The following is a 24,132-nucleotide window of genomic DNA, read 5'->3' on the forward strand; positions in this document are numbered from 1 at the left end:
CGAATTATTTTCTCCAGAAACAGACTGTCAAATATGAGTGACTGAGTATCGATAGAGCCCCACCTCCCCGACAAGATCGCTGATAGTTTGTTTATTTTTGGACCACAATTCTCATGAGACGATTCTAAGATGACCCTGTTATTGTCCATAGATCTCGCCCCTCCTGAAATTACTTCCACAACCCACTTACGCAGGGGATAAGTGTCGTCAGGATTTCGGTACTCTAAAAATGAAGGGCAATCATTCCTGAATTTCAGGTTAGTTTAATCAGAACCAAGATCCATGTTGTCACTTACAAGTAAATCAACATTGCATATGACAATACAAGAATAAAATAGAACAGTGTTAACATAAGATGAAAAAGGAAAAATAAGTCCGATTTGGTGCATTTTAGACCCAAAGACTAAACAGCTCATATCTTTAGTAGTCCAAGACAAGTCAAACTATATATTGTAACACATTTCATACACACAGAACAAATCCTATCAGGCAACGGAAGGCACTTCAGCCTTAATTTCTCAAATTACCAGCTTTCTGCTTTAATTGGCCTATTCATTCCTGAATCGTAGCTCAATACAATCATTTGTGTAGGTTTTTTCCCCTGAATTTCTTGAATTATGACCCTGCCACGGCCATTTCCACCAATCTCGATTTTCTGATATTTACCTTTTTTTAATTTATTTTATCAAACTATTTGGTATTACTGGAACAATCAAGTGTATTTGTTTTCATGCACTAGTATAGGCCAGTTTTCCCTAATAGACCATATTCACATTTTGCATTGAAAAAGCAGGGTGGCATTTCATTAACGTAATGGCAAGATGTCCACCATGTGGTCTGTTGGCCTCATGGTTGCACTACACGAGCCCACTTTTGATTTTGACCTATAACTCGTAAACTATATACAATATGCCGCCCACCCCCCGTCCTGAATCCTTGGATCGTTGGACCAAACTCAATTTTCTGCCATTTTTCATTTCTTCTAAATACAACTCCCCCACAGTATATATCTCTGGAGGGAGTGGAGGCCTGCGATAAACATGCATCATGTACATTTTTCACATTACATTCCGATTGTCAATATTAATCTGGTTAAGGTTTATACGGTGGGCCTAATTTATTTATATATATATATATATATATATATATATATATATATATATATATATATATATATAAATAATGCTAAAATTAATAATGAAGTCATCATCCAATGACCCCCAATTTCATTCAGTTACGGATGAGGGGCATCTAAACAAGGCAAAGCTTAAATCGATTTCCCTCAAGTCGCTCTCCACAGATAGACAACGCAGATCTCCGACAACCTACTTTCAAGCCTATTCATACAGACAAGCGATCATTCCAACAGTGATATGCACAGGCACAGCTTATGACATTTTAGTGGGGATAATCATTCAAATTAAAAAAATACTCTTCGGTCCGACAGTGTCCCAGGGAGATTCACACGGGCAGATAATGTTCTGATTGGTCAACACTATATGGTGGGTCCTGATCCCAGCCAATCGAGTGGTTCTTTACATAGTCCTGGGTGCCACAAATGTCACCGTTTGGACATCGAATCACTGATCAAGGAGTCATGTGAAGTGACGACAAGCATCAAACATGTTTTTGATATATTCCATTCCAATCCATACAGTTTCCCCGTAATGTTTTTACATACATTTCCACAGCTGGCAGCTTTAGTAATAAAGTGAATTCCAGAAAGGAGTGCAGTTCCTCACTGAATACAGCAACATTGTTACAGACCCCACACAATCCAACACACACCTCTTTGTAGTCAAGATCAGCTATTTTCACCTAAAGGACGACTTTTCAACCACCTCTTCATATAATAGGTCCTCACTAATAATCATGATAAAATGGCAAATTGTTTTCCTACTCAGTCTGTGTCTCATAGGAAGGCTGTGGGCAGTTCAAAAAAAAATCTGCCTTAACGATGGTGTCACTGGTGAACGGGTTTCTGAACTGCCCACAGCCCTCCTATGAGACACAGACCGAGTAGGGGGGAAAAAGTGCCATTTTATCATCATATTAGTGAGGACCTATTATATGAAGATAGGTTGAAAAGTGGTGAAGTGGCTCTTTCCTTTATAGGAAATAATAGTATTCAATATCATTGTAATAAATTAAGTCAAATCGCCCCGCCCTACTTACACCTTAACCACTCCTCATCATTGTTGTTTCCCTGGTAACGTGTGTGTGTGTGTGTGTGTGTGCACACACACATGCGCGTGAGGTTATTAGAGTTGATTGAGACAAAATGACCCAAACGAGATGTGAAATTAAGCTAGCTAAAAAGGAAACTAGAAGGAAAGAAGGCTTGAAGGAAACTTTGGTTGGATATTAAATTCATCTTCTTTCTAGTCATTTGTTTTGTTTTTTAGCTGTGCCAGAATATTTAAATACTATGTTTTGTTAAACTACTCCTCCTGCACCTCCTGTTTACTTGCACCAATGGTATTTTAAAGTTTGAATCCACTGAAAACTCTTTAGACATTTTTTGCATTTGTAGGGCTTCTCTCCACCATGTGATTTCTGGTCTCTATGGCTGAACCTTTTCCCACGCTGGTGAAGGTAGTAGGAATTATCTCTTACCCTGTGAACCCTCTGGTGACTTTTGAGATGACTCTTAATGCTGAACCTCTTCTCACAGTGGTTACAATGGAAGGCCTTCAGTCCTGAATGGATGAGCATGTGAGTGGTGAGATGACTGCTCTGGCTGAACATTTTACCACACTGGTCACAGCGGTAGGGTTTCTCGCCAGTGTGAATTCTCAGGTGAACTGTGAGATCACCGCTTCTGCTGAACACTTTCCCACACACGATACAGTGGTAGGGTTTCTCTCCTGTATGGAGTCTCTTGTGAACACTGAGGGTACCGGCTGTCCTGAAACTACTCTTACACTCTTTACAGTGGAAGGACTTCTCCCCGGTATGGACTCTCTCGTGTAACATGAGCCTCGTGGATGTGCAGAATTCTTTCTGACACAGCTCACAGTACGTTGGCTTCTTCTCTGGCGGTATGGGAGGAGAAACATCTGGGGTGGAGAAAGATAAAGAAATGGATCATTCACACCAGTCTGAAATGACTATATACAGCCAAATGTATAACATTGATTGTTATATGGGAACAATCACATTTTGTGATGTACAATTGGCATAGAAAACACGAGTTATACGATGTAGGATAGGCTCACTTGGGATTCTCTACCAGTTTGTAGAAGTGACATGGTCAAAAAGGTATTTCACAGCTATTTCCACTTTTAAAACACTTTTCCTGCCACGTCCGTTGGGAATTAATCTGTTCATTTGAGCCTTATGAGCCTATTTCAAGGCAAAAGATCCCCCGGGGGCTTGACCGGAAGTTAGCTCTTGGATAAGCAATCATATCACAGGAGGATCGCGGACCACCAAAGGCATGATTTTTTTTTTTACCGTGACTAGCGATGCGACCAGCCGTCAATAACGCTCGTTTCGATTAGAATCGTAATCTGTGATTAGATTCTGAGATAAAAGGGTGGGATTTCAGCTAACGTTGGAGTCAGTCAGGGGGGAACCATTATGCTGACAGACCATTGACTTCCGGTTTGTCGGTGCGCAACAAAGACGCTCATAGACAGTGGTATAGCACAATCTCTAATTGAATCAATATAAAACATTAAAATGGCAGCCAACGGGTGAAATAAAAAACTGAGATATACGTTCATGGCAGTAAATGTTTTAAATATAGCTATTAAATATGTCACAAATGCTTGAATATTTAGATTATTAGTTATATCTGCCCCATGCAACTTTAAAGCCTAAAAGCCAAACATAAATGTATTTTTTATTCAGACGTCCTCCCACAAAAACACAATTCAATCGTTAAAGCTGCTATAAGCAATAATATGTCAAAATTTGAATTACCTTTTTATTTTTTTGGTATTCAGACAGCCAGCAATGGGTAGAACGCTCCCAACAAAAATTAGTCTCTGTGACACATCTAGGGGCCACAATCTGCATTCAAAGATTTTCCTAGAAGCTTTGTCATTGGTCGATTTGCCTGTCTGCTTCCTGATTGGTTAGTCACTGCGACCGGTTTTTTTTTCGACCAATGACAAAGCTTCTACGAACATCTTTTAATGCAGATTGTGGCCCCTAGATGTGTCACAGAGACTACATTATTTTGGGGAGCGTTCTACCCATTGCTGGCTGTCTGAATACCAAAAAAAATATATTTTGACATATTATTGCTTATAGCGGCTTTAATCGTAATAATCTGTGTGACAATTTATTGTCATGTAAAATGTCATAATCGTGACAGCCCTAATCGTAATACTGAAACATTTATAAAGTGATATAAACAAAACAGAATACAATCACAGACGGACACTTACCAAGTTCAGGGTCCTGCTTCACTTTCTTCACTCTCTTCAGCTTCACCTTCAGACTGTACTCCACATCCACAGAGTCCACCACAGTGTCCACCACTGCCTCATCTGATATAGAAAAACATCATGGGTTGGGTTGTAGAAGGTTGAATGCAAAATAGAGGTAACAAATCCAATCAAGTTTATTTGTAAACTTTCCCAAACGGTGTGCTATACTATTAAAAAAAAAGAAGAATATAGGTCAGGAGTATACATCTGCTTTTTGTTTCCTACATTTCTTAAAATTTTACTCATTTACTGCCAGATCTACCAAAAAGGCCCTGCCTCGTTTTTTACCCCACCCTTTTTTTTAATTAAAATTTGTATCCCGCAATTTGCAATCCTGGGCGCTACATTCTCTCTGTCAACCTGGGGAGAGCCCCAAACTGAGCTCATGCTTCCTTGATAAGAATCATTACTATAGAATGTTTGTCAGACAGTAACATCTCTTCAGCAGTGATACAAATTTTAGCCAACGAGCAGAGAGAAACCCACAAACATCTGCTTCAATTGTAGGGTTCAGTTTCAATTTTGTCTGCTTATTGTTGTTATTAATATTTTATTCATCACTTCCAATTTCATGTGTTTATCCTGACGGTTTATCCTCCACTCTCCTCAGTAAGCCACTCACCCATCACAAAGTCCTGTAAATGCTGTGGTAATCGTCTCTGTCTCTTCTCCCGCCCTGGGCGTTCTGGACAAACGCTCCTGGCTGATGGTGCTGGAAAACCCTTCTTCAGCTGCAGGCTGGACTCCACAGACTGGTCTGGAATGAAGGAATAGACAGACTTTAATAAAACACACGCAGATCGCATGTGCTGCGGTTCCCTGGTCCCGAACAGACATGTGAAAATACAAGAATGCAGCAAGAAGCTTATAAAGCCTTCCCTATATCACATTCAACAGTGCAAGCCCAGTTCCCTACTGGCGTTTGTTTATTGAACGGTCAAAGCTTAGCGCGTGTCAAGTCAGACAAACGTAAACCCTTGACTTCCGGTTGGTGGACTAAAAATCACACCCGTGTGAACTGAGTGGTGCAAGGTCTTATATCTGATCAGCTATGTCAGTGACGTCACATACTAACCATAGCAACCATGCTCGTTTTTTTGGTACGAACAAACACGGGTACAAAGCCAGTTGTTGGAGTGGTTTGCACCACTCAAAAAATAGGAGCACTTTGTCAAGTTATGGGATTGTAAGTGTCTTCTGGTCTGTGGAATGCAAAATAAGAGCACTGTTAGACCTATAATGTGCCGTTTTCACTGTTGTTACACTTAAAATATGTGAAGTGTGAACCCAACCCATCCCATAGTCATAAATAGTGGTATGACATTTGCTATTATATCGTGCAGTCCCAGAATTTGTAAGTAGAAATTAAAACATAAGTGTCAAAGTGAACGGTAGTTCAAACTTTACCTATAAATGGACAATTTACCTTTCGGGCAAGTGGGCGTAAATCTACCTGCCGCTGCAGCCGGAAACAAAAGGCTCTCAGCTAAACGGGATAAACAATTTTACACCAATATTATGCGTGGTAGATTAAAATACCACGTGGAAACGGTTTATGTCACCACAAAACACGCAGTCGAGATGACGGCTGTTACATTTTTGTAATCAGATCTGCTATTACAGTCTATCGCCACAGGATGTCCCCTTTCCCAATGTACTACTACTCGTCATTTCTCTGTGAATATCGTGTGTCCGAATGAGACACACATGTCACACACACACACGCACACACACACAAACCGTACATTTTTAACAAAAGTTAACATGTGCTGTTTGCGCTATGTGCATACTACATCTTGGAAACTTAATTACCGAGCCACTTAGTGAGGTTGTTAGGTCTGCTATTTACAATAGAACATCTAACCACGGCAGTCTGTCACAAATCATGAACGCAGCGTGCAATTTACGTGAAATCTTTCACAGACTTTCCTACTAAGCTGAGGAATATATCCCACCCTTTTCGCATTGGCCTGTTATAGCACCACCAACAGGTGGATTTTTGCAAAACACATGTTTGGAACAAAATGCCTCAAATCAAACAATTGCCATCCAAGGCGTAAGAAGAAATGTCACCCTTTTCACATTGGCCTATTATAGCGCCACCAGGAGGCCACAACCTGACCTGCCCTGGTAGAGACCTGTGCAAGGGGCACGATTTTTCTTTTTTTAAAGGAAAAAAAATAGAAAGCCAAGTACAGCATGTCTTGAAAGGGTAAGACAAACACAAAATCCTGGCAAGGGGAGAACAGGGGACGAAATAATTCTGCCAGTGAATAAGTTAAGAAGAGCGTAATTTATTTGTCTTGGAATATATTTTTCCAAGCACTTACGAATGCAGGTGCAGTTGGTATGAGCTCGCCCCACCACACTCACATGATCATGTCAATGAGATGTGATAGACAAAATAAAACAGACACACTCCCCAAGTGCTCACCCCTGAAATCCGGTCTTCCAGGCGGCAAAACAAAAAGCAATGTTTAATGTTTTGTGATCTCATTTTAACTTTTCAAGATTCGGCTTGTAGCTGTGTTTATTACACTAGACCTCATCATCATGATATTCTGGCCATAATAATGCTATTTTGAGAAGAATTACAGCTGAGTGGAAGAATACAACAAGCAAAAAAAATAAAAATAAAAATAGGAGAGAGGACATAACACTTACCGATATCCAGATGATCTGGTTCCTGTTTAATAGAAACAGTTCTGTCTGACTCAGGGGAATTAATTTCCTGCAGACTGGACTCCACATCTGGAATGAAGGAACAGCAAGGAGTTTGATGTAACATGTGTTGTATTGTATCATATGTAGATGAAGGTAACAAATGGGTAGTGTCCCTAAAATCCAAGGCGCTTTAGAGAGATTGTGCATTACATTCACCCGCACATTCACACACCGATGGCGGCGGAAACCATGCAAGGCACCAACCAGCACATCAGGAGCAATTTGGGGTTCAGTGTCTTGCTCAAGGACACTTCGACACTGACTCTGGGGGAGCCCGGGTTCGAACTGGCAACCTTGCGGTTACCATCCAGCCACTCTACCCCTGAGCCACCGCCACCAGGAAATGCAAATGGGACAGTTATTATAACCGTTTCTCCAACCGTAATATGGTGCAGTGGAAAGGGGCCTAAAGAAAGGAATCTTACCGTCTTCAGGTTCCGGTTTAGCAGAAGCGCTGCTGGCTGATGCTGGAGAACTCATCTTCACCTGCAGGCTGGACTCACTCTGCTGACTAGTCTCTGGTGCTGGAGAACTCATCTTCACCTGCAGGCTGGACTCACTTTGCTGACTAGTCTCTGGTGCTGGAGAACTCATCTTCACCTGCAGGCTGGACTCACTCCGCTGACTAGTCTCTGGTGCTGGAGAACTCATCTTCACCTGCAGGCTGGACTCACTCTGCTGACTAGTCTCTGGTGCTGGAGAACTCATCTTCACCTGCAGGCTGGACTCACTCTGCTGACTAGTCTCTGGTGCTGGAGAACTCATCTTCACCTGCAGGCTGGACTCACTCTGCTGACTAGTCTCTGGTGCTGGAGAACTCATCTTCACCTGCAGGCTGGACTCACTCTGCTGACTAGTCTCTGGTGCTGGAGAACTCATCTTCACCTGCAGGCTGGACTCACTCCGCTGACTAGTCTCTGGTGCTGGAGAACTCATCTTCACCTGCAGGCTGGACTCACTCTGCTGACTAGTCTCTGGTGCTGGAGAACTCATCTTCACCTGCAGGCTGGACTCACTCTGCTGACTAGTCTCTGGTGCTGGAGAACTCATCTTCACCTGCAGGCTGGACTCACTCTGCTGACTAGTCTCTGGTGCTGGAGAACTCATCTTCACCTGCAGGCTGGACTCACTCTGCTGACTAGTCTCTGGTGCTGGAGAACTCATCTTCACCTGCAGGCTGGACTCACTCTGCTGACTAGTCTCTGGTGCTGGAGAACTCATCTTCACCTGCAGGCTGGACTCACTCCGCTGACTAGTCTCTGGTGCTGGAGAACTAATCTTCACCTGCAGGCTGGACTCACTCCGCTGACTAGTCTCTGGTGCTGGAGAACTCATCTTCACCTGCAGGCTGGACTCACTCCGCTGACTAGTCTCTGGTGCTGGAGAACTCATCTTCACCTGCAGGCTGGACTCACTCCGCTGACTAGTCTCTGGTGCTGGAGAACTCATCTTCACCTGCAGGCTGGACTCACTCCGCTGACTAGTCTCTGGTGCTGGAGAACTCATCTTCACCTGCAGGCTGGACTCACTCCGCTGACTAGTCTCTGGTGCTGGAGAACACATCTTCACCTGCAGGCTGGACTCACTCCGCTGACTAGTCTGGAATGAAGGGATAGATGATCAACTGTCATGTGACAATTCTGTAGAGCAGGGATCGTCAACGTTTTTTTAGCTGAGAGAGAGAGAGAGAGAGAAGCTTAGCAGTGTGTGTGTGTGTGTGTGTGTGTGTGTGTATTCCTGCACTATACCTGCATCGAGTGATCTTGGTACATAGAAATTGATCTATTGAAGATTCTGACTTTCAAATGTACATGATTTTTGTTTTGATTGTATTGCACTTGTTTGATTGTATTTCTGCTTTGGCAATGTAAACGTATGCCAGTAAAGCCCTTTGAATTGAAATTGAATTGTGTGTGTGTGTGTGTGTGTGTGTGAGAGAGAGAGAGAGTGTGAGTGTGAGTGTGTGTGTGTGAGATATGTAACCGGGAATCGCATCTGGGTCTCCCACATGGAAAGTCAACATCTTAACCACTAAGCCAAAGGGATATGTGACCTGGGGGAAATATTAGACTTTCTTTAGGCCATCAAGCAGAGGTTGTGAGCTACTCTGCTACATGCATAGTTGCATACCATACATACAAACATACCATACATACATTTCTTTCTAGATTGTTTTGAAAAATAATCGACCTATATACTCAAAACGCCTCGCATCACCGCATATGATCACGGTGCTTGTAGATTGGCTATTTTCAAGTGTGTAGATAAATTGTTACATGACATCCCATGTTAGATGCCATTATTATTAAAACATTTGTCTGGGGACCACCTGGGACCCCCTCAATGACATCTGGGTGGGGTCCTGACTCCCAAGTCCCCACTTTGAGAACCACTAACTGCAGACAATGCAATGTACAGGTGAAAAATGGGGAAGATGTTCAGAGAGGCAGAGCAGAGACTAGAGAAAAGGCCTACCATTGCTGGTGTATCGTCACTTGGCCTCCATTCTGTGACCTCCCCTCCCCCCTTGTTGTAGCTCTCAGAAGTCAGAACCATCCTCCACAGGTGGGGGCTTTACTTTTAACCCATTTCCCAATCCTAACGCCGTAAAAATCCCAAATGTAAAGGTAGTCCAGACTCCATATATGCATTATGTTTAGCGAATGCAGAGCGGTGTAATTGATATCCACCGTTTTTAAATCGTGTTTTTTTGACCGCCCGCGTCGAGATTAACGCGGAAGCGCGTTCCCGTTCGTTCAGTAGCAGATCAGGAGCGCTTCATTCCTGCGACAGGAATAACTGACCATGCAGGTCTATGAAAACAAGCCCAAAAAGAAGCAACTCCACAAATGAGCAATTTAAATCTAACATTTGTCATCTGTTTGAAAATAGCCCATCTGCAAGCTTATGTTAACACAAATCTGGTACTATGGTGGTCCCTGGCACAAAACGTTTTTCAGATGGGCCCCCCTGGGACAAACATGGGGATCCTTGACAGCTCTCACATGGAAATGTTTGAAAACCACTGGTTTAAACAACATTCACATTCAGTAAACAAGCAATTACACATTAGAAACAAGCCCCCCCCCCCCCCGCCCCCCCCCCAAAAAAAACGCACCTACCAAATTATTTACAAGCAACTTTACAGAAAAATAAGCCCCAAGTCGCTTATAATACGCATACATGGCAACCTTGCTGGACGGTCCCAGAGAGAAGGGGGGTGGGTGAAGTCTTAAAAGGTGCTAATCTAGCCCACGGGCTAATTTATTTACTTTAGCCCCGTAAAATCCTGCCAAACGGGTCTCTTACCTTAATGAATTGCGCTGTTTTAATATCCAACAGTTGAGTGAAGTGTTGTGGTGGTGGTGTTTAAACGCATGAGTGCATATCATCCACGTTGTTTTCAACTGTTTACCATTTTAAAGCGTCCAGCCGTCCACCTCGTCCTCGCGAAGAAATTTATTTTTCACTTTGTTTGTTTCGCGTCTACACTGAGCGCAAGCGCAGTCTACATGTTTGGAGCCAGGACCCCTATTTTGGGAACGTGCTGCCCACGGGACTGCCTTACCGAATTGGACCCGAGTTGGCGGCTTGGCGCAGGCTGTGACTTGGACTGCTTTCTTCCCCTCTACATCTCTCGCCAAAAAATAGCAGATCTACAATGGAAACATTGTAACTTCCATGACCAAATCCGCAAAAAGTATCAATGATAAAGCCGAGGAAAACAAAAACAACCCTCGGGAGCTCTGGAAGCTACTAAACAACCAACTAGGCTGCGGTCAAAACTTAAAACCAAGTTTACAAACATAAACATCAAATCGAACGACACCCTCATCACTGACAAGCTTGATGTAGCCAACTGGTACTTAAACATCTTTACAAACATTGCAACAAAGCTGGTTAACAAACTGCCCTCCCACTCTGGGCGTTTTGGTGTAGAGCACATCAAAACCTTCTACAATAACCTAGGTGTTTGTAAAGATGATTTTAATTAAACAACTGAGGAGGTACTTAAAAAGTGGTTGAAAGTGCCCTTCAACCCCACACAAGGCCACGGGCCATGACAATATTCCCTCCAAATTTCTCAGAGACTCAGCCATCTCTACCCCAATCATCACCCACATAATAAACCCAGGACAGGTCCCCCAAGATTTCAAACTGGCCAAAGTAACCCCCCTGCACAAGAAAGGGAGCAAATTAGACCCTGGCAACTACCGGCACCGCCCTATTTCTATTCTAAGCTCCACCTCGAAAGTGATGGAAAAAATAGTCTATGAACAGGTTGAAAAGTATCTTGCCACAAAAAAAACGAATTCCAATCTGGCTTCAGAACATCCCACTCCACTGACACACGCCTCCTCTATTTGAGTGATCACATCAAACACGAGGTGGATGCTGGCAAATACTGCGGCATGGTCATGCTGGACCTCCAAAAGGCTTTTGACACTGAACCACTCCATACTGGTTAAGCTAAAAGCAATTGGTTTTGTTAGCACATCAGTGAGCAGAATGCAATATGGAGGGGAGAGATGGTGGAGGTGAGCCATCTGCTCCCAGTGAGCTGTGGCGTTCCACAAGGAAGCATACTAGGGACTTTACTGTTCCTATATGTAAACGACATGACATTAGCTTGTGACTGCAACTTGTTCCTGTTCAGATGACTCAGCACTGCTGGTCTCGGACAGGAACAAACTGCAGGTTTAAAAGGCCCTCAGCTCTGAACTCGGTAGAATCTGCACCTGGCTCGCTGATAACAAACTATCTTTATACCTGGGAAAAACTGAATCCATTCTATTTGGATCAAATAGTAGTCTCAGCAAGGCAGATGGCTTCTTGGTTAGAGTGGGGGACAGTATTATCACACGGAAAGATGAAATTACCTACCTAGGTTCCATCCTGGAGGCAAATCTTTCCGGTGATAAAATGGCCACCAACATAATCAAAAAAGTCAACCAAAGAACAAGATTCCTGTACAGGATCTCCTCATTGGTCAACAAAAACACCTTGAAGACCAAAAAAAAAACAGAAAACAGGAGCCCTAGTACAAGGCTTCTTCGACTATGCATGCACCTCTTGGTACCACAGCACCTCAAAGGCCCTTAGAACAAGGCTCCAGACTTCCCAAAACAAACTGGTCAGGCTACTACTTGGCCTCACTCCCCGAACCCACCTCACCCCTGCCCACTTTGACAGGCTGGAATGGCTTAGGGTTGACGACAGAGTACAGCATCTTGCATATGGGTCTGGTCCACAAGATTCAATACACCAAGATACCCATGTGTCTAAATACTTTCTGTCTAAATACGTCCACACCCACAACACCAGAGGAAGTTCAACAAACTCCCTCTGGTGTTGTGAGTGTGCACTTCGTTGACATTAAGGAAGTATTTAGCGAATCTTGTAGACCATGCCCATTGCAAGATGCTAGGGCCATGAACCCTAAGCCATTCCAGCCCATCAACATGGGCAGGGGTGAGGTGCGTTCGGGGAGTGAGGCCAAGTAGTAGCCTGACCAGTTTGTTTTGGGATGTCTGGAGCCTTGTTTTGAGGTGCTGTGGTACCATGAGGTGCATGCATAATCAAAGAAACCTTGTACTAGGGCTCCAGTTAGAGTCTTCAAGGTATTTTTGTTGACCACTTGACCAGTGGGGAGATCCTGTACAGGAATCTTGTTCTTTGGTTGACATTTGGCACATGCACGGGTCAAATGTTTGCAATCTTCACCCAAGTAAGGTGTCACAGTATCCAGAGCCAAGATCTTTGCCAGCAGAGTCACATTCAACAGTTGTCGGACCTTGCCCGTACGGATATCAATTGTTAGAGTGAGTTACAGTGTTAACTTGATGGTTTTGTGCATGTTTTGTGCATGGCACAGCAAGATGAACGAGACATCACTGTCTGTCTGGCGTGCGGACAACTGCCAATGTGAACCCTAGATCAGCAGTGTGGTTACAGTAGACTAGAGGACATTTCTTGTGTCCATCTCTTCTTGGTTAGACCTCAGGCTGTGGATCTCCTCAGGTGTGACCTGAGACATGAAATAGCACATGAATTGTTGTAAAATAACAATATGTAAGTATTTTATGTATTTACATATTGTTGATTTACCTCACCACCTGGTGCTGAGGGAGGGAGTGGGCCATGCTTGGCTTCTACACATATTTCCCACGACGTGCCAGCTGCTCTGGTGACATTGCAGAGACCCAGCCTCGAAATTGTCTATGGACAAGATGAAATTGCCTTTTGCCACCATGTTTTCCCAGCACTTGCATGCAGAGCTGTCCATAATGTGTGTGGCACGTTTGTCAGGGTATGGAAGAGGGCATTTCCATCTTGAACATGAACATGGCACCAGGAGGATAGTCCGGCACCTGACATGTGTGTCACTCAGCAGGTACCATGGAAGTACCATGGAAGCTTTATTTGTCTTGGCGAAGAAGCCATCTGGTGTGCAGAGTTAGTGAGGGACAGGAGATAGAAGGTAGTGCATCACGTCACCAGCTGTGAATTGATGAAAAGGTTGAAGGTAAGTTTGCTCTGTTCTTGATATTAGATAATCTGCAAAGCAGTGCCTAAATGTTTATTATAAGTCATGTACAGTACATTTCTCAAGGTCCATAGACAAATCATGCAACTTCCAGATCTGATGGACATTATCAGGGTTCAATTCAATTATTCTAGGTAATACTGTGAGCTGTGCTACTTGTCCACCAGGATGGGAGAGCTCAATGTTTGTCAAGAACACATAAAACCAAGCCAGATACCTGGAATTAATACAATTATCATCTTTCAATGTGTAAAAGTATTTTATTGATTTCTTTGTCTTTTTCCAAGCGTTTCATTTGTCTCTTATGTAATCACTTTGAACATCATGTTTCCTCAGCTCTTCAATATAATGTTCACACAGTACACTCAGTGGGACAACTTGCTGCTCATCCACAGTGAATACTGGGTAGCAGAAATATGTGCTTGAACACTTACAGCAGGATGGTACTTTGCCTCTGCTGAGAAGAGACACACTTTCCATGCATTTTCCGAAAAAGTCCTAACTGCTGTGCATGGCTCTCAATGTTGTTCCAGGATGGCGATCTGCCTTTACATTTAGGAAATCCTACAGGTTTCTCAGTTTTACACTGCATGCAGACGTGGAGCAGTTTCGATTACAATGACAAAAACATGCACTCGGGGGCCAATAATGGCTTCCTTTTTCCGGGCGAGTATTTATTTATTTTTTGGTCTTGAGACACTTTCTGGACTTAGATGATGCCACTGTTCTTCCTTTGTTTTTTACAAAGTAGGCTACTGGCAACATTTCTTCTGCTCTGTAGGTCTATAGACACGTCATGGCTGCATGGTGGTCGTTCCACTAAGATGCAGACTGACATGGAGCTGCTGTGCTCCACAGTGGAGTCTTTAATACAATTTACAGCTTTCACCTTTGGCTCAATCATTTCTGTGATGCTCTAGGCTACGATTTTATTTCTAACTTTGATTACTTTTGGTGCATCTATACCCTGTATAGGAAAGATGGGGGGGCATACCTATGTTCCCCAGATTCTATGTTCCCCACCCCCGCAAAAATGGTTCTGTGTTCCCCGCTTACAACAATAAACCTAATCCTAACCCTAAGGTAAATGGGGAACATAGAACCCAACATAGAAGCCAAACTCTCATTTCAGTCAAAACTCTCCTCCCAAGTAATCACCTCATGAACAATAATGACATTTCTGAGCAGTTTCAGTCTGGATTTAGAGCCCTGCACAGCATGGTGACATGTCTGTAAACTCATGCCATTGTTCACAGATGGGTCAGCTGTTGAGCTTCAACCTTATCAGTATTCACTAATAATGTGTTCCAAATTCAAATTAATTCATAGAACAAAATGTGCAACAGTTGAAGGGGACGTGAAATGCACTAGCGTCATTTGTAAGAGCTGACCCAGGTATAAATAGTAAGGGTGTAACGTTAGGCCTACAGTATAACTGTATTGATGCACTGATTTCAATTTCAACGATCCAAATATATTGATATATGAAAATCTGCAACATAACATATCGTGTGATGTATCAATCTAAAATTGTATCACCCTAAAAAAAGAATTGATTGTGTCGATACAAAACAATTGTGCCACAATTTAGCTTTGTTAAAACGTTACATAAATCATTACACTCCTAAAGAATAGCAGTAGGCTATAATACATACAAACCATCATAGCCACACACACACACACACACACACACACACACACAACTGATGGTATCCCTGCAGTGTTACATAATGACCTGTAGATGGTGTTACATACAAAGGTATGTCTACATGATGCTATCATACATGCTATGTACATGAACGCCACCGTGACATCATCGTGAACATGTGGGTCTGTGGCACAACGTGTCCCTATACCCACTGATTTTATTTCATTGTCATTTCCTGAACAGTTTTGGACATGAAAGGTTTCCACCCGGCAGTGACGATCTGGGACTTTTCATTATGGATTATGGAATAATGGACCTAAATCTAAGTGAGAACACCAACAACAGAAAAGTGTTGACTTTGAGATGTTTAAGATATGTTTTGAGAAGCATCTGACATCAATTATAATCATGGATAGGCTGATATAGTTAACAGAGAATTGTTCTGGAAAAGTGGAGCTTGAAGTGTACAAAAGTATTCAAAATATACTGAAACTCAATGTTCCAAATATTGGCAAGCTTAAAAAAAAAAAAAAAACCCCCAGATATAAGTCATTAAGGCTTATTGTCAGTATCAGCCAGGGTGCGGGAGTCTATACCCGTACAATGCGCTAGACCCCTGGGAGATGGATTGCTGAAGTGGAGCGCAACACCTATACTATTCAGCTCCCAGTACACACGACTTCAAGCTGTGCTCATGTACTGATATTGCGTTTGCGAGAGAAACATGGAAGAAAAGAAAATCCAGACTAGATAGTGACAGTTACTGTATGTTATAACATATTAATAGAGTTTGACTGTCAAACTTTATTAATATGTTGTTTTAAAGCAGGGGTTCCATTTTATGGTCAAGGGCCCCCGAATCATTATCTATTTGGCTACAGACCCCATCTGAACATCATTTTGTTGTTGGAAATCATTCTTTCAAAAAACATTCGAGATCATATTAACTGTTTGTTTTTATTATTATTATTACTTTTTAAATAGCTGATCTGCACGTTCACAATGTGTCGCATAGTGACCAGCGATGCGATGTGACTCTTTCCAATATTAATTTCACAGGCAAATTACCTGCACTATGTTAGACTGCAAAATCAATGCAATGAATCCAAAACTAATACTGTTTTCATTGTATATACAAGTACTATTTCTGCTGTTTTCTTTTACATTCTTCATACACACATCTTTCATATCCGGACAGGTGGACTGGCCAGCTAGGATGGTTCTCCCTCTTCCTTTTCCTCGTCTTCAACACAGTCTGGCCAGGATCTGATCCCTCTGTAGTGCATATAGGCTCTCAATGGCAGGACCGAGGCATGACTTTGATTAGAAGGTGGTGAAGTGGATCATCTGCACATTTATTAATGTTATCGCTGCCTATATTTATTTAAAAAAAATACGTACAAACAGTTCTCTTCATCTGGGATTTATTTATTTAAAAAAAATACGTACAAACAGTTCTCTTCATCTGGGATTTCAAATAATGGTCCATAGATTGTGTGTAAAACTTTTTACGCAAATTGCTAAAAAATCTAGGCAGGAAATCTAAATGGCAGAAAATCTGAAGGTGGAGCTTACTTGTAAAAGTGACAGATGTGTTCCGCATGAGTCAAGGCACATGTGTAAACAAGTGGCATGGCTTTTGGCCAAAGGAGTTGCCCCGCCTGGCCCGGACAATGTACAATTTAACACTGATGACAAAACTATTACCAATGCCGACTGCTTGAGGCAGTTGAGGACTTCAAATACCTCAGGGCTGGGCTGCTTCAATGGAACAGGATCTGAAGCTCCGGAAGGCACTTGGCCTGGAATGCCCTGCATGGGATGAGTGGAGTGTGGAAATCTGATATGGGAGATAACCAGCGGACTGTTCGTTGCTACAGTGGAGTCACCATAAGTCTGACATCCCATTAATCTAAAAAACCTACGTGGCCGGTTAAGAAGACTGAGTATAGTTCAACCTACATGGCTGGTTAAGAATGAGGTTAGGGTTTGGGATAGTGTTATTAATGGGTCGGACTAACGGGAGGTCGGAACAATGACATGTTACCGAGACCAGAATGCTACTATGACAATTATATGGGGACCTCCCACAGGCACCTGGAACTGATGGCGAGCAAACTGACACTGTGGGAGCCAACACAGCAAGGAAGGAAAAGCGGTGCTCTACCCATGCTAACACGGCGACAGGACAGTGGAGCTAACGTCACTGCAGAGCCAGAGACCCCGATACTATACAGGAGGGTGTGGAGGGGGCTAGTCCACACTCTCGCATTGCACAGATAATGTACGAATATATGTTCATGTTGATGCATTTATGTTTTTATTGTTCCATAAAAACATAAATCAGTCAGTCAAGTGAAGCAGGTAATGAACAACTTGTCTATTGTTTGATATATTTCAAAACTAAACCTACCTATACCTACAGTACCTACCTATAGAACAGACATATAATTTAATGCTAAACAACATGTTTATTCATTCTTTACATTTTAAGGTTGCAATTTATTCAGAATTTAATTTTAGTTTTCACATGCAAGGAACTTAACTTGGTCAATTTTAGCCACAACAATGAGATACAATAAACAATAGGTTTATGTAGTCAATGAGAAGTCCTGTATATGATTATAGTATACAATGTTTAGCGCATTTCATACACAGTAGGAAAATAATTGTATAGCATGAGTATAGTACTCAAGGTAATTTTCCTACTGCGTATGAAATGTGTTGAACACTATATATTTATACTGTATATACACTTCTCATTATATACACAGCATATTGGATATATTAAAAAAGAAAAAAATGTGAAGCATCATAATACCTGCAAATGAAAATAAGTTGAACAATTGAAAGCTAAAACAACAAAAAGGTTTAATTAATCTTTACATTAAGTTTTGATCACAGGAGTGTTGCTTCAGCAAGATCCAAATGGTTAGAGAGAGGGCAGATCCAAATCTTTGTATCTATCAGGAAGAGCCTTACTCATTTACATGAGGCTATGTGAGAGCTGAGAGGGATGTCAAATTAGAATCTATTTAGCTTCTTTTACCTCTAACTTATAATGGACCTTTTATGAATTCCAATATCACATATCACACAATAATACATTCAAATATCCTGTTAACCCATTTTGGACTGAGGCCGATTCTAAAAACGCTTCTAAATCCTGACTTAAGTTTTCTGAAAATTTTCAAATATTTATGTACATACTGTACAGAACCCCAAGAGGGGTTCCTGTCCAGAATGGTTAGAACACCAAAAGGGGTTCCCGCCCAGAATGGGTTAAGGGTATTGTTGTAGGTTTGTTCAAATATTGAGCTCAGTTCGGGGCTCTCCCCAGGGTGGCAGAGGGATAGTAGTGCCCAGGATTACAGCTTAGACTATTGGTACCAGGTGAAAAATGGGTTACAAAACCGGAAAAACGAAAACTAATTTTGTAACCATGATCATAAAAAAAAAATCCTTTCCGGTTTTATCGATTGCCTAGTAACCTAGAGACATTCATATGTTGGTGAAGAGCACAATCTAACTTGATCAATAAAAAACCTAACCTTTTCCCACACTGGTCACAATGATACGTTTTTTTCTCTTGTATGAATTCTCTCGTGAACTTTGAGATTACTGCCAATGCTGAACCCTTTCCCACAATGGTCACAGTGGTAGGGTTTCTCCCCTGTGTGAATTCTCTGGTGACTATTTAAATCAATTTTGCGCATGAACCTTTTACCACAGTGGTCACAGTTGTAGGGTTTCTCCCCCGTATGGGTTTTCTGGTGAACTTTGAAATTGCAGCCCCTGCTAAACCATTTCCCACACTGGTCACAGTGGTATGGTTTATCCCCTTTATGAATTGTCCTCTGGTGACAATTAAGAACACTTCTGTAGCTGAAACGTTTACCACACTGGTCACAATGGTACGGCTTCTCTCCTGTATGGATTCTCTGGTGAGTTATTAAATGACCTCTTTCGCTGAACCTTTTTCCACACTGGTCACAGTTGTAGGGCTTTTCCCCAGTATGCATGTATCTCTGGTGAACTTCTAGATGATGGAGCCTCCCAAATCTTTTCCCACACTCTTTACAGTGATAGGGTTTCTCTCCTGTATGAAGTCTCTGGTGAACTTTGAGAGAACTTATTTGACTGAACCTTTGTCCACACTGGACACATTGATATGGTTTCTCTCCTGTGTGAGTTCTCTGATGGCATTTGAGGGTGCTTTTTTGTCTGAACCGATGTCCACACTGGTCACAATGGTAGGGCTTCTCCCCAGTATGAATTGTCTGGTGAGCTTTTAAGTTACTGAGGATTCTGAACATTTTCCCACAGTGGTCACAGTGGTAGGGTTTCTCCCCTGAATGCATTTTCTGGTGCATTTGAAGAGTACCCTTCACTTTAAACCATTTCCCACACTCATCACAGTGATAGGGTTTCTCTCCTGTATGAATTCTCTGGTGAATAGTAAGAGCACCTCTCCGTCTGAACCTTTTCCCACACTGGTCACAGTGATAGGGTTTCTCTCCTGTATGTATTCTCTGGTGCAGTTTGAGAGTATTGTTCATGCTGAACCTTTTCCCACACTGCTCACAGTGGTAGGGCTTCACTCCTGTATGAATTAGCTGGTGTTTTTTTTAGATTACAGAGGACACTGAACTTATTCCCACACTGGTCACAGTGGTAGGGTTTCTCTCCAGTATGGATTCTCTTGTGACATCTGAGTTCACTGCCACTGCTGAATCTTTTCCCACACTGGTCACAGTGAAAGGGTTTCTCTCCTGTATGCACTCTCTGGTGACTTTTGAGCTCACTGCTACGGCGAAACCTTTTCCCACACTGGTCACAGCAGTAGGGTTTCTCACCTGTATGTATTCTCACGTGACTTTTGAGCTCACTGCTACTGCTAAACCTTTTCCCACACTGTTCACAGCCGTACGGTTTCTCCCCTGTATGAATTCTCAGTATATGTATTTTTAGTGAACTGTTCACATTGAACCTTTGCGGACACTGATCACAGTGGTAGGGTTTCTCTCCTGTATGAATTTTCTGATGTTTAAGATTTACATCTCTGTTGAACCTTTTATCACACTGATGACATTGGTAGGGTTTCTCTCCCGTATGAATTATACAGTGTAGTCTGAGCTGACTCCTTGTTTGGAACCTTTTCGCACACTGGTCACAGTGGTGGGGTTTCTCTCCTGTATGAATTTTCTGGTGTCTTCTGAAATGACTGTTTGTGCTGAACCTTTTCCCACACTGGTCACAATGATAGGGTTTTTCTCCTGTATGAACTCTCTGGTGCATTTTGAGATTATTGTTCATGCTGAACCTTTTCCCACACTGGTCACAGTAGTAGGGTTTCTCTCCTGTATGAATCCTTTGATGAATTTTAAGATTACCTTTTATGGTGAATCTCTTTCCACACTGGTCACATTGGTAAGGTTTTACTCCTGCGTGAATTCTCTGGTGACAGGCAAACCCAGTGCTACTAGTAAACCTTTTCCCACACTTGTCACAGTGGTAGGGTTTCACTCCTGTATGAGTTCTCCGGTGAAGTTTAAGAGAACTGTTCGTGCTGAACATTCGCCCACACTGTTCACAGCTAAAGGATTTTTCTCCTGTATGAATTAACTGGTGACGCTTGAGAGCACCTCTTTGGCTGAAACTATTTCCACAATCGTCACAATGATAGGGTTTTTCTCTTGAATGTACTCTCTTGTGAATTTTTAGATAACCACTTTCATGGAAGCTTTTTCCACACTGGTCACATTGGTGGGGTTTTTCTCCTGTATGTTTTCTCCAATGAGATCTGAGCCCGCTACTACTGTTAAAACTTTTCATACAGTGGTGACAGTGGTAGGGTTTCTCTCCTGTATGAATTCGCTTGTGAATTTTGAGATCACTGACACGGCTGAACCTCTTCAGACAGTGGTCACAGTGGTAGCGTTTCTCTCCTGTATGAATTCTCTGGTGATTTAATAGATGCACACTTTTATAGAACCTTTTCCCACATTGGTCACAGCAGTAGGGTTTCTCTCTTGGATGTATTCTCTGGTGACGTTTGAGATGAGTGATATATCTGAACAGTTTCCCACACTTCTCATGTATTTTCTGGTGTTTCTGGAGAGCTCCGGATTGTGTGAACCTAAACCCACACTCTTTACATTGGTATGGTCTATCCCCTGTATGAATTCTCTGATGTCTTTTAAGAGTACATCTCTCGTTGAAACTTTGCCCACACTCGTCACAGTGATAGGGTTTCACCCCAGTATGTATTCTCTGGTGAATTTCAAGATATGCACTGTTTGTGTAACTTTTTCCACACTGGTCACAGTGGTAGGGCTTCTCTCCTGTATGCATTTTCTGGTGAACTTTGAGAGCACCGCTTTGGCAGAAACTTTTTCCACAAGAGTCACAATGATAGGGCTTCTCCCCTGAATGAATTCTCTGGTGAATTTTTACATTACTACTGTTGCTGAACCTTTGCCCACACTGGTCACATTGATAGGGTTTCTCTCCTGTATGAATTCTCTGGTGAGTAGTAAGATAACTTTTCTGTCTGAACCTTTGTCCGCACTCGTCACAATGGTAGGGCTTGTCCTCTGTATGAATTATCCGGTGTTTCTTTAGATTACTGAGGAGACTGAACCTTTTCCCACACTGGTCACAGTGGTAGGGTTTCTCTCCCGTATGACTTCTCTGGTGTATTTTTAGTCTATAGCTTGTGTAGAAGTTGTTCCCACACTGGTCACAGTAGGCATGCTTGTTCGCTGGTATTTGAGCAGGAAAAACATCTATAATGGAGAAAGAGGGTTGATAAAGAAACAATTATTGATCAACTACATTATTATGAAATAATAAGTATTTTATTGCCGAGTGATAACATTCGATTGTCTACACACTACTTCTAATTTATCTAGGTATAGTCTAATTAACAGTTTAGTAATTAGGGCCACTCTGAAGCCCTATTGAAATTCAAGGTGTTTTGTTTTAGCACAAATTAATCACATTTTGAGAGCCTAAACACTCAAAAAGCGGCTGAGTAGCCCGACTCTGCCCAAGGGTTCACCGCAGTCATCACTGGCCCCGCCAGGGGACAAACGTCCTTGTCTGTCCCCGGTACGGTTAAACCTGTTACTACTACTTCTGTGGCTGTTGCTCTATTAGACTCCCCCCCCCCGCCCCCAATCTCCTCTATCGCCAATACTAATGCAGTCCAGTCCAAGAGATGTGTCTGAAAGAATCTCTTGGGTTGTTGGTTCAGGTGTAGTAACTAGAGCGGACGTAGAACACGCAGACGTAGAACACGCACATCAACAGGCTGGGTGCTGGGCTAAAGAAACTTCAGTAGGTATTGGATGGAGCCCGCACACCATGGGTATAAGAAAGACGTTCTTTATTGAAAATTCTGACAACGTTTCGATCTATTTGATCTTCATCAGGTGTAGTAACTAACATTGGTGAGCAGGTAATGGTCACGGGTCAGGCTGACCAAATAAGGAGAGGAGGCGGAGACAGAGAGCTCTTTAACCACGGTGTGGTATATTTACTCATTGGGTGGATTTGTGTGTGGTAAATATGGTGTGCTGTACAAAGGAAACATAAAACACACATTCCAGAATTTGTGTTATATTTATTGCTGTAATTGTGATTATGATTATTTGTTTGATTTTAAATTGTAACACTGTTTAAAAAGGTGTTGTATAAATAAAGTTTATTATAATTATTAAAAGGCTCCAATCATCCAAGTTGCTACAGTACGTTCTTTATTCAGCTATATGTGTCATATAGCCCCTGAGACGCACCAGATCAGCGTGATTGCGACTTGATGTGGTGGAATATCCCTTTAATCATACGGCTATTCTATCTTTATGATATGGAATATATTGTATTTATTACATGGCTTGGTTGAATGCTTGATTCTCATTTGTCAATAGCAGAATTCAGCTCTGTGTTATTTCTTGATAACAGACCGATGCCTAATCAAACCCTCGGAGCACCTGCTGTGCCCTGCTGTTTCCAACATGACAGTCATGTAAACACACACACAGTCATTTACAGCCAGTGGTGGAAAATAACGAAGTACAATTACTACGTTACTGTACTTAAGTACACATTTTGAGAATTTGTACTTTTATTTACTATTTTTATTTTTCTGTATTTTTACTTTTACTTCGTTACATTTACAAGTAAAAAATCGTACTTTTAATCCGCTACATTAAAATTGATAATGAATGGCCAGTTTCTAGGGTTTATCCCAACACAAACATTAAATGCCATTGATAATGAATGGCCAGTTTCGAGACGAGTGTTGAAATAAAGCCACTTTTGGACTTAATTTCTTTGTAGGCATTTTGAAAAGCATGTTGTACTTTTTACAACATGCTCTTTCTCCATCTATAATGGAGAAAGAGGGTTGATAAAGAAACAATTATTGATCAACTACATTATTATGAAATAATAAAACTGTCTTTTATTGCCGAGTGATAACATTCTGATTGTCTACACACTACTTCTAATTTATTTACAAGTAAAAAATCGTACTTTTAATCCGCTACATTAAAATTGATAATGAATGGCCAGTTTCTAGGGTTTATCCCAACACAAACATTAAATGCCATTGATAATGAATGGCCAGTTTCTAGTGTTTATCCCAACACAAACATTAAATGCCATTGATAATGAATGGCCAGTTTCGAGACGAGTGTTGAAATAAAGCCACTTTTGGACTTAATTTCTTTGTAGGCATTTTGAAAAGCATGTTGTACTTTTTACTATAT

The 24,132-nt window shown here is 41.9% G+C and overlaps 1 protein-coding gene across 7 annotated transcripts; it reads right to left on the reverse strand.

Annotated features, from left to right (window-relative positions):
- Positions 1 to 247: 247 nt before the first annotated feature.
- On the reverse strand, positions 248 to 11,148 carry LOC306916893 (uncharacterized protein). Of its 7 annotated transcripts, XM_079494979.1 has the most exons (7): positions 9,639 to 9,899; positions 8,448 to 8,762; positions 7,589 to 8,390; positions 7,104 to 7,190; positions 5,062 to 5,196; positions 4,398 to 4,499; positions 248 to 3,059 (listed from the first exon to the last, which is right to left on the reverse strand). In XM_079494979.1, the coding sequence occupies exons 1-7, from the start codon at positions 9,717 to 9,719 to the stop codon at positions 2,464 to 2,466; spliced, it is 2,118 nt and encodes a 705-aa protein (XP_079351105.1). In that variant the 5' UTR covers positions 9,720 to 9,899; the 3' UTR covers positions 248 to 2,463. The 7 variants fall into 7 exon arrangements, with proteins under 7 accessions (XP_079351105.1, XP_079351109.1, XP_079351110.1 ...); XM_079494983.1 differs by lacking the exon at positions 9,639 to 9,899 and adding an exon at positions 10,732 to 11,148 and having other exon boundaries at positions 7,589 to 8,762; XM_079494984.1 differs by lacking the exon at positions 9,639 to 9,899 and adding an exon at positions 10,473 to 10,710 and having other exon boundaries at positions 7,589 to 8,705.
- Positions 11,149 to 24,132: the final 12,984 nt, after the last annotated feature.

The sequence above is a fragment of the Electrona antarctica genome (genome assembly GCF_951216825.1).
Source record: "Electrona antarctica genome assembly, chromosome: 24".
Classification (NCBI taxonomy): domain Eukaryota; kingdom Metazoa; phylum Chordata; class Actinopteri; order Myctophiformes; family Myctophidae; genus Electrona; species Electrona antarctica.